Below are 11,772 nucleotides of genomic sequence, written 5' to 3' on the forward strand. Positions count from 1 at the left end.
GCTTGGATTTGCAGTAAATCTTGTGTGTTAATAATATAATTGGTTTATGAGCTGTTTGAAATGTGGAGATTATGCTTTTAAAATGGCTGACTTTCAAAATGGTTGACTTTGTACAATAATTTTTGATCGGGTTGACAGATTTGCACAAACGTTGTGTGCTAATTAGCCTAATTATAACAGACACATGAAGTCAAAACATTTTGGAGGCTTCAAATGGTCAAGATGACAGTAGCTTTATGCTCTAATCTGGGGTTTGGGGATTTTTGTGGTATATCTCTGGCAGTCGGGGGAGGCTGCAAAGGCCTTGTTCGCTTTTCTGCATGTACTCAGAGTGAAAGCTCATAAAACAGTTCTGTACACCTATTATAACATTTTTAATGTTCTTTATAGACAGCCATTTACACTAATTATAAATATTATCACTTATCAATCATTCAATCAATTAATAAATCAATTAATCAATCAATTAGAATTAGGTATTTGTATCAATACACTTTCCCTATTGACCGTCTTGTTCCATTACCGCACAATGTTGCCGTATGGCAACATACCTATTTTTCAACATAAAACGGAAATGATTTTAGTTGAAAACAAAACAAATGGTGAAAACAGATCATGACTAACTATAGATCATCCCAATATTTTTTTAAATTTTGTAAATATTGCAAAAAGTGTGAAAGATCTTGGCCAATGCAAGAGCAATCTGTCAAGGACACATGCTCATGTACAGTGAGGGAAAGAGCAAGCCTGGGGCAGTGTGTGGTGTCATGTGATGTCAACAAACCACGTAATTGGATTAAACAAGGCCACAGTTTCAATATGAAAACCAATCAGTGTCTATTATTTATATTTAAATACCAGGAAATGCCAAAAGAATGGTATGTTGCCATATGGCAACACCGTGCAGTATAGGGTTAAATAGTCATGTTGTCTGTCGGGAAATCAGTGTTTTAAGCAATCCTACTTGACAGGAAACTGCAATGTGTTGCCTATGGAGACAATGAGGGATATTGTTTGAATAAGAAATTAAGAGAACAGGCACACACAAACAGACTAAAATAAAAATGATGTGTGCGCCTAAACTATTTTCACTGTATCCCTGACGTCAAGCGAGCCTTAGTACGCCTATTCTTTTGTGTGTGTGTGCAAGTTGTGTCCCCCGCGTGACATTCCATTTGGCGCCCGTGAATCTGTGGGTATAGGGCGCTGGCGCGAGCAAAGGTTGCTCACATCGAGGTTGACAGTCACACAGCACAGCCGCGAGGAAATCGATACGGTGCAAAGCACAGATTCACTGTCCGATCACTGACCATCATCCGGACATAATCAGCTGATACCTTAACTGGTAGCTTTCAATTTGTTCCAGCAGCGCCTTTGAACCCAATAAAGCGATCGCTCGCGGCCCAGTGAGCTGTTTCAATTAGGAGACTGTTAATGAACATGCGCCGTATTCGTGTCACCAGATTGATTGGCGTATTCAGCCATTCGCTTTGATTTTCTTTGGGAATCCACTAATGCTCAGCGGAGGAGAGTAAAATAAACAAAATACCGATAATTCCCTGGGAACACATAATTAAGGCTAGGAAGAGCAATATAGGCTTTATTGCTATTTCGACGTAGGCTATACCCATTGAGAGTAAATAGAACCCTATCCCAACGTCGGCCTATAAGTAGTCTATTTATTCCAAACATGTAATTTAACGATTTGCAAAGTTCAGTGTACTAAACGTCACTATGATTCCATTCCATCCACACCACTCAACTAAATTAATCTTTGATAGGCTACAACAAAATAGACCTGTATTATCTACGACGCATGTACACAATTTGATGAAACATTGTGTTCCCACTGACGTTCATGACAAAAGTGTCCCTTTGAATGACAAGCGGAAACCTTTTGGCATCAGAATGCTGCACCTCCTGACCTGGTGTCGTCGGGGTGTCATAGTTAACAGCCATGCGCTGCTGGTATGCCAGTCAGTGAGCACTGATCATGATAACCATTCAGGCAACTTTGTCGCCGCCTAGCGATGAGATGTAACGCCTACAAAGGCTACAGACTACACATTCCACACAAGTGGGGGGCTTTTAGACGAGAAAATCAATAACAATAACATTTTGCGTCGGCCGAGTCAATAACGGCACTCAACTGAAATTATGATAAAATATTAATTCTGGCTAAATGTATCCGATTTGCAGCAATAATAATACAAACATGACACTAGGCATGCCAGCTTCCGCAGACATGTAGGCCTACTTATGACAATAATCCGAGTCATTTCAGAACGCCTATAGCTTGAAATGGAAATAGGCCTACTTCTGTGCACACCCTATTATACAGAAATAATAGACATGTATTTACAGACCTACGAATTTATACAATTATTTAATACAAATAACATGTATTAATTTACTGATGTTAATTCAAGAAATATTCTGAAAACTCAGAGTGCGTAATTAACATGTATTGTTCCTGTTCGTTTGCGCAAAAGTGTGCGTAAAGGAGTTTCCATTTCTATGCATTATAAAACCCATGTAATCCATCCTCTCCAGAAGACGTAGCCTGCTGAACAAATCACGGAGACTTCAGATTATGGAAGTAATCTAATCAGTCTTCATAAATCACAGCAGACCAATAATAACACCTTTTTTGTTTTTGTTTTCGGCTTATAGTCAATGTCGAATTTGATGCTTTCCTTCCAACCTCAAAACCAAAATCTATTTTAAATGCAATTACCAATGCAGCAACAGTAATTGATTCGCTTTCAAATCAGCAAATCTTACGGCTGTTATTAGCAAGTAGTTAACAGCTGCGACGCGGTGCTGATCTATCTCTAAATTAAACAGTGAAAACTGCAATATTTCACATGGTGAATAGCGCGAAGACGAGCTAGAGAGAGAGAGAGAGAAAAAGAGAGAGAGGGGGAGAGAGAGAGGGAGAGGAAGGCGGTGGGTGAGTGGCACCCGCATCCCAAGAGCGGATTACACATATTTCAAAGGACAAACCTATGCGGACTCCCACGACGGACTATCAATACAACAGCATATCTCCAGCTGGATCAATTGTGGCCGGTGTCTGAACACAGCTGTGTGGCGGAGGTGTGCTGGTCACAACAACCTGCGGGGGAGAGAGAAGGGAGAGAAAGGGAAGAGAAGGGAGAGAGAGCGGCTCGGTGGTCAGTTTGCCTTTTTGGCCACACAGGTGGAGCGCGGTGCCTGACCTCCCGTTGACGAAAAGAGCACAAATTCACTCTCAGGAAAAAAATAAAAATAAAAATGCGGAAAAAATGTAAGGTAGCATAAAGGCTATACGTTTTTTTCCCAAGGAGATGTAATAGCCTATAATTTAGGCCAGAGAAGAATTACATAGGCAATCGACAATAAAATGATGCAACTAGCCGTTTACATTCCCTTAACTATTGAATTACACTGAAATTACAATCAATCGCTATAATAATAATAATAATAATAATAATAATAATAATAATAATAAAAGTACAAATAATAATAAATGTAGTACCTAGTAGTTAATTAGTAATAAAGTAGTTGTATTGATACCGTCACTTTGAGTTTCCATCCCACTTTGAGAAGCCTTGGGGGGGAAAAGAGCTTGACAGGCTATTTGCGAACGTTCATTATCGCCATATAATTACTGCATTAATTAAGACGACACGGAGGCTGACGGCTGAGATTGCTGCGCTGTCATGACAGTAGGTCCACATCGCACCCATATTCAACAAGAGCTGAGCGAGCTCTCCGTTTGCCTGAGCGCGCGTTGACACTCGAACATCACCAACAAAAACTCGTGCCCACCCCCTCTAATAGATAGATGTCTGGATACAGTAGCCCACGGTAGTCCCACACAAACACCGCACTCCTATTTAGGATAAATTATGAAGCAGAAATAAAAAAACACAAAGCCAAAAGGCGGGCGCGCAAATTTATGGAGAGGAGTAGTGCAGGCGGGGTATTTTGCCGGGCAAATGTCATGTGCAATAATCAGCAGCGCGCTTTCCCCTCGAGCTGTGTAGAATCTCTGCTTACACTCAAAGGGCCTGACACGGACAATATCACCACGAGCCCGTCACGCGGCATATCTCTGACACAAAAAGGGGGTAAGATGCGATTTCTTTGCCATCTGACGTGTTTCCCTGGCTCCATTAAAGAAGAGAAAGGCTGCCAAATTAACTGTAACCTAAAAAGAAAAGCTCCACCACTGTCGCTATTTTAAATCGCGCTCTGCGCGTCGAGAAACCATCGCGTGTCAGGGGAAAAAAAGTTTTGAAAGGGGTTTAGTTATTTGACCATTAAAAACAATAATAACGAAAAAAGCAAGAAGAATAAAACAGACTCTGTGATTAAGAATGAGACGTCTTCTGTGAGACGAGCCTATTCAGGTTGCAACACAATCTATGCAACACAATCTTTTACACGACTGTAATTAAATATTGCAAGGAAAATATCCAATACATTATTTCTTTTTTCTCGTTGTATATGCTGTTTGGTAGTGGAAGAATTATTGCTCAGCCAGGACATTCAGAATTCAATGACCGGCTCCAAATTGTCATGTTAAGGTAATACGTCGATGATTGGTCGCATGCCGGCGCTGTCAAGGCTTAACCAATCGCGGGAGGCGAGGGGAGTAGCGCTGTGCGTTATAATGAAGGAGAAAATATTGGGTGCCTTCGCCTGGGCCGTGACGTCAACGTAGGAAGTCATTGTAGAGCAACACTAGGACGATTACTACCAAAAAGCGAGTGTGTTGTCGAAGAGTTAGCCCCGAGAATCTCTCTCCACTGCTCAACTTTGAGAGAAAGTTCAATAACCATAACAAAAGGACGTGGACTACACAGACCCTCCGTTCTCCTGATTCCACTCTGAATGTAATCACATATTGGAGCGCTACCTCCAGTTGAACGCTTTCTGTAAATTAAGAGGATTCCGTTCGTTTGGGGACTTCGTTTGCGTATTTTGGCAGGATCTTCTGTTTTTATTTTTTATTTTTTACGCACATCGTTCACGAGGGCTATTCCAATTTTTCTTGCATTTTTTTCTCTTTTTGTTAATTACTGTTCAACGCTTTAGGTGTGGAAAGTTGTTATGAAGACCACTTAAATACCGGCGGTCGCCCTTACTATGGAAGGATCCAGCGGGTCTAGCTTTGGAATAGACACTATTTTATCTTCGGCCAACTCAGCCAACGCTGCTGTGCTCATGAACGGGGATTTTCGCCTTGCTGACAGGACAGCGGATTTCAGGAGCCAAGCATCATCACCATGCTCGGAGATAGACACGGTGGGTACGGAGCCCTCATCCCCCATCTCGGTCACCATGGAGCACCCCGACCCGCATATGGTGCAAGACAGCCTGCAACACCACCACCATCTCCATCACCACAACCAGGCGCAAAGTTTGCAGCTCTCTCCTCAGCAGCAACAGCAGCTCGGCGGTGGGGCCGGCTGTGTACCGCGGACTGCCACCTCCTCCTTCCTTATCAAAGACATCTTGGGCGACAGCAAGCCGCTGGCAGCGTGTGCACCTTACAGCACCAGCGTGCCCTCGCCCCATCACACGCCCAAAGGGGAACATTGCTCGCCGTCGGACGGCTTCCGACCCAAGCTGGAGCAGGATGAGAACAGGAGGAAGCTGGACAAGAGAGAAGACGACCTCCAAGGCGACATGAAATGTAATGGTGAGCTTTATTGTCTCTGTTAGATTAGAGTTTTTGGCTAGACATTTTTTTTGCATTGCGCGCATGTAGCCTAAATAATTTGGGTGCGTGGAAACAAGGCAAATGCAAGAATGTTTTATTTTATTTAGTCAAGACAGATTTATTTCAGAGAATGTTATTTGTGAAGATTATTGTGGTGATTTCCAGTATTGTTGAATATTTTTAAGTAGTCCATCCCTCTTTCTGTAATGAAATGTGAGCGTGGACGTCGGCTTTGGCATTTGACACTTCCGCAGTTCATTTTCATCAGATAATATCACAGTAAATGATGTAATGCCGTAAACAATAATTGGGCCTTTACAATTTAAAAAATGAACAAATTATGAACCATTCAAATTTACTAAAGGGCCTACACATATATTTTTTTAATCATACAGCTGCTCCCATAATTTACGTGGCAATGTCAGCCCTCTTAAACCAACGTGTTTTCCTAGTGGCAAGTCCTTGGAGCTATAAGGCTTTTATTTGCGGTGTTATGTTGCATGTGTCGCGGCCTGTATGAAATAATAACACTCGCCTGCCTGCCTGCCTGCCCGCCTGCCTGTCTGTCAGCGAGTGAGCGAGGTTGCTCTTATTAGCATAACAGCACGGGAAACAGATGTAAAGCCTGGCCATCGCAACTCTCCCGGTGAGGGACCCTCCCTAGTGGCTCAATTAGAGAGATTATTGTTCCTCCTAGAGGGGGGATCCCGGCACACCGCAAAAACTGCTACAAATAGAGACGGATTGACAAATCGATTTACCCACGTTTTTCTCCCCTAGTAAACTGTAGTAGAGCTACATTCTATATTGCCTGCACTTGAAGAAATATATAGTATTTTTTCAGTCTGGTTTTGCCAGTGTTCTCCATAAAATATCTGCCAATGCATGCTGTTTTAAATTAAAATATTAGAAAACTATTTTGGACAGGCAATCAACGTGTTTTTTTTACTGAGACATCCAAGGAGTCCCATATATCAAAAGTGTTATTCAATACCACCAATAATGTTCACTTCACACCGATCCCCCATCCCATTGCATTAGCACATCTGAATACTTTTATTTCACGTTGTATGCTCTGTTGTTCTTCCATTAATTCACTGGCACTGTATAATAAAGCCCAGCTAAGAGTAGGCCCACGTAATTTGTAATGTTTACTGTTGAAATTACAGAAACATGTAATGACTTGTTCAAGATGATGGCCTTGACATAGCCTAACAGTTGTTTTTCCTTTCTTCTCTCTTCTTCCAGGGACAAAAGAGGAGGGGGACCGGGAGATCTCCAGTAGCAGAGACAGCCCGCCGGTGCGCTCCAAGAAGCCCCGGAAGGCGCGCACGGCCTTTACCGACCATCAGCTCAACCAGCTGGAGCGCAGCTTCGAGCGCCAGAAGTACCTCAGCGTGCAGGACCGCATGGACCTCGCGGCCGCACTCAACCTCACCGATACGCAGGTCAAGACATGGTACCAGAACAGACGGTATGTACTTATTATTACTTCTTCTTTATTAGTATTGATGTTACTATTATAATTATTAGTCGTGGTGCTGGTAATGATGGCAGAGTCATTTATATTTGTTGTGATTTTAAAAAATGGTGTAATGGTTGTGGTTTATTTGGTGAGGCGTGAAAATGCAGGGGGCTCACCCATTATTATATTGCATTGTATTCCATGCAAAGGGTCTTATTTAAATTAAATAGAACAATGATAGTAGCTGGCTGTGACAAGATATTTCCAAAGATAGTTTTGTGTTATTTTACTGTTGACATACAAATGTCTGTGCGCCATGCAGCGTCTGGTGTGTTGCTGCGTTATTGCATCGCGTAGTGTAGGCCTATTACCGAGGTATTCATTCGGTCTGGCTGAAATGAATGTTCAAATGAAAGGGGGCGATATGCTAGCGAGAACGGTGCCAGAGCACCAGGCGCTGGAGTTGGTGGCTGGCCTATTTTAGGGTCGTTTAAAGGGCCACTACAAGGTGTTTTTGTCACTTGTCAGATCTTGACTGGTGGAGGGTCATCAAGAGGAGGTTATTCATTAGGACGACTGCACTGACTTAACTCGTGCTGGCAAATGTGCCCTTGTTTATTTTTGTCCACATGTCCCTGGATTATTTTCAGGTCTTACATTTGTGTTTGTTGCTTTCAAACAGACAAGACAGATAGAAGGATTTTGAGATTAGATTATAGGCCCATTGGAAAGCGCATTGCATTCGGAAATGTAGGCTACAGCATCGGCGGAACAGGACCCCTTTTGAAAGAAGGAAGATCTTTATAATTGCCTTTGATAGCTAAAGCTTTTTCAGCGTCAAAATATAGGCTACATTAATATGAAATATATGCACACCTTTCTTGCTTTTTATATCCTCTCCTAATTAAAGGCATAACCTTTGATTCTCGCCTCAGATAATTAGACCTCCCCAATTAAGGCCATCGTTTGGGGAATTGGCAGCGCCTGTAATACCGTGGAGCTAAATAATTGATTTTGTTGTATTTTGATCTGATTTCAGGACGAAATGGAAGAGGCAGACGGCGGTGGGACTAGAACTCTTGGCCGAAGCTGGAAATTATTCCGCCTTACAAAGAATGTTTCCGTCGCCCTATTTCTACCACCCGAGCCTTCTCGGCAGCATGGACAGCACAACGGCAGCCGCGGCTGCAGCGGCCATGTACAGTAGCATGTACCGGACTCCTTCGGCCCCCCACCCGACCTTGCAAAGGCCCCTGGTCCCTAGAGTGCTCATCCACGGCCTGGGGCCTGGGGGCCAACCGGCGTTAAACCCTCTGGCAAACTCCATCCCCGGTGCGCAGCATCCGCGGTAAAACCAGAGGAAGGAGGGCGAGAAAAGAAAAACTCAGAGACAATTAAGCCAAGTTTTCTTTTTTCCACATGAGATGTATGGGACTGACTGCGCCAAAAAACTGAAAAAGAAGAAAACCTTTTAAAAAGAGACAACTTACAGACCGTTTTACGGATGAAGAGCAAAAAGTATTTAATATGAACTGAGAAGAAACGCGGACATTTACAAAGACCATGACAGAAAAAGGACTGTTTCCATGTCTGTCTGTTTTTGTTTTTGTTTTGTTTTGTACAAATACACTTATACTAGCAAATAAACTTATAAAGTTTATTAGATCGAAAGATGGGGTTGAATAAAGTCGGAATGATAACAAAACATTATTTACTATTCATCATCATTTCAGAGTTAATACAATGGAAAACAGAATCTTAAAGCGCTATTATTATTATTATTATTATTATTGTTATTATTATTATTATTAGGCCTATTATTATTATTATTATTATTATTATTATTATTATTATTATTATTATTATTATTATTATTATTATTATTATAGGCCTATAGTTTTATAATATATTATTAATAGTATTACTACGAAACACCTAGATTTATTTTGTTTTTACGTTGTAATTACCAAAGGGTGGGTCTTGGTCTGCAGTAGCCTATAGTAGGCCTAGGCAATAATAATAATAATAATAATAATAATAATAATAATAATAATAATAATAATAATAATAATAATAACACCACTATTCCAAAAGTTATTTTAAAAAAAGAATAATAATAGCCGCTTGGTTGGAATTTTCAAACTTGGGCTAGAAGACAGCCAACGCTCAGCACTTGGCCTATATGGTCTAAAACCAGTCTAATTAATATCCATTTTCCTGAGCGGCTTTCAGCACCCCACCACGCTAAGCAGTGGCCAGATGGCCGCTAATTCAGACGGCAAAACAGTGTAAACAAAGGTTACAATCAATTTGCGGAATAAACTTTACGCAGCGATTCAAAAGATTTCTTGGAGGAGAAAATGAAAACACATTTGGTCGAACCAAGGCGTGGATGGGGCCGTCTTGAGAAAAATGAACTCTAAAGCGATTAGCATAGAAGTGCATTGAGATGGTTGCGCTGATCAGCTCACGGTATAGGCATATGCATACATTTAGCAACAACAGTATCTCTCTCTCTCTCTCTCTCTCTCTCTCTCTCTCTCTCTCTCTCTCTCTCTCTCTCTCTCTCTCTCTCTCTCTCTCTCTTTGGTGAGGGGATGCGATGGGAAGAAGATATGATGTGGTGAGCTGAGCTGCGGAAAGTGGGTTGGCCGGCCAGGCCTGGGAATGAGCGGCGGGCCCCCAGTTTGGCAGCTGTTCCGTGGGAGCCCAACGCCGCCACCACCGGTTAAGCAAGCAGGCTGGGCAGGCAAGCAGGGCAGACAGGCAGGCAGGCTGGGCAGACAGCAGGCGTTGCGCTTCTCAGCATGAGCGATCAAGGCGAAGGCCACAGGAATTAAAAGGGAAAATTAAACATAAACAATTATGGATGGTGGGGTGGGGGTGGATTCCCCCGAGGACGATGATTAGGTTTTGTCATTAGAGGTAACGAGACTTACAAAGGCGAGGAAGGTAGCCTACATTCCAAAATGTAAACACTGTTGTTATAGGGTTTTTTTTTGTTTTTACCTCGTTTAATGAATTGCCCCGCCTTTCGCCTTTTTATTTTAAAAAAATCAAAATGAAGAAAAACAACATTGACTGCATAGTAAACACCACAATATCCCTAAAATAACTAAGCTACACATCTTACGAAGCATAAAATAAGAGATATGCTTCATTTAAATAAGGCACCGTGCGCTAAATTACCTCAAAGGGAATTTTTAAGAGGCGTCTGGTGCACCCTCCAAATAACGTAGATTTAGCATTCGTTACAGATGACTCGGTCTATAGGCCTACGATTACATATTTATCATAAAAGGCCTTCATTATTTTGCAGATCATTTTATATTTTTACTTCATGGCTGCAGTTGCCCATGCACCCCGTCCCCGTCTAAATCAATATGGACACGTGTTCCTTTTTCTTATGAAATATAAACCACCCTTAGTGTGTGTGTGTGTGTGTGTGTGTGTGTGTGTGTGTGTGTGTGTGTGTGTGTGTGTGTGTGTGTGTGTGTGTGTGTGTGTGTGTGTGTGTGATGTTTGAGAGACACCGAGGAGGTTGATTTGATGGGAAGTGTAATTAAATGTACTTTGGTACATTTGAATTCGCACTTTTTTTTGTCTGGCGCAGTCCTCTTGAGACGCTGGTACAGGGGTTTCTTTCATGTGAATTGGCTCCAGGAGCAAAGCGCTCCGGGGCACGTTTGTAGGGGCTTCCCTAATTGGAGAATCGTTTGCTGATTTCTGTGTTATTAAATCCGCGTTAAAGCCGAGTTGACCTTCGCCGTGGACTCCTCAAGAGTGACAAGAGGCAGCCCTCATGGCCAATGACCGCGCCGCCTCCATATCACACACATAAAAGAGACGCAGAAAAGGGAACGAATAAAAAAAAAGATAACTTTGACATACACTATGAGTCGTTGTCAATTATAGCAGCCATACTATGGCTATATGCACGCATGCAGGCGTTGATAATTTCAAACACCAATACAGTTTGGACATGATATAAAATGCAGTGGCATTTTTATGTAATAACGGCCAAATAATAACCGCCAATTACGCACGCGAATTTCGCCTATTACCACCAATTACGCATGCACCCCACCATTGTATTGAATTGGTTTTATTTACAAAGTTTTACTTTGTATCAATCCTGAAGCTTTTTTGTTGTTTCATTAGCAGTCTGTCGGGTAGGCCTACGTTTATAACACTAAATAGACTTGTGCCTATTTCAGTGGTGTGACTGCAAAGCATATCCAACGATTAGCTTGTTAAAACCTAAATTAGGCCCACAGGAAAATATGTAGGCCTGCACACTCCCTCAGGCTACATGACTGAGAATCGCTGTGTTGATCAACTAATGACAATATTTTCCTTTGGGCAGATCAGTATCCCCATAGATCGCCTACATAACCAACACAGGTTTGCAGCAGTGCAGTGAATTGCGGCAGACATGTAAAATATTTTCTTACATTTCGACGTTGATACAATTGAATTTACGAAATTAATTAAAACATTCAAATGGTGGCCATTCACTTCAATAGGACAGGTAATATATTGTTTTAAACACAATGCGCATGGGCTTAGACTACAAAGGCGCATAGGCTTACTC

The 11,772-nt window shown here is 42.0% G+C and overlaps 1 protein-coding gene across 1 annotated transcript; it reads left to right on the forward strand.

Annotated features, from left to right (window-relative positions):
- The first annotated feature begins 5,136 nt into the window (after positions 1-5,136).
- Positions 5,137-8,530, forward strand: barhl2 (BarH-like homeobox 2). The gene is made up of 3 exons (XM_063200023.1): positions 5,137-5,692; positions 6,962-7,187; positions 8,218-8,530. Exons 1-3 carry the CDS (start codon positions 5,137-5,139, stop codon positions 8,528-8,530), a joined length of 1,095 nt encoding a protein of 364 aa, XP_063056093.1.
- The last annotated feature ends 3,242 nt before the right edge of the window (positions 8,531-11,772 follow it).

The sequence above is a fragment of the Engraulis encrasicolus genome, chromosome 6 (genome assembly GCF_034702125.1).
Source record: "Engraulis encrasicolus isolate BLACKSEA-1 chromosome 6, IST_EnEncr_1.0, whole genome shotgun sequence".
Classification (NCBI taxonomy): domain Eukaryota; kingdom Metazoa; phylum Chordata; class Actinopteri; order Clupeiformes; family Engraulidae; genus Engraulis; species Engraulis encrasicolus.

What these genes read in the sequence shown, in the direction of transcription:
- barhl2 (XM_063200023.1), top strand. Translation starts at nt 5,137, where the DNA reads ATGGAAGGATCCAGCGGGTCTAGCTTTGGAATAGACACTATTTTATCT. An exon ending in AGGCGACATGAAATGTAATG is followed by an intron (nt 5,693 to 6,961) that starts GTGAGCTTTATT and finishes CTCTTCTTCCAG; the next exon opens with GGACAAAAGAGGAGGGGGAC. An exon ending in ACATGGTACCAGAACAGACG is followed by an intron (nt 7,188 to 8,217) that starts GTATGTACTTAT and finishes ATCTGATTTCAG; the next exon opens with GACGAAATGGAAGAGGCAGA.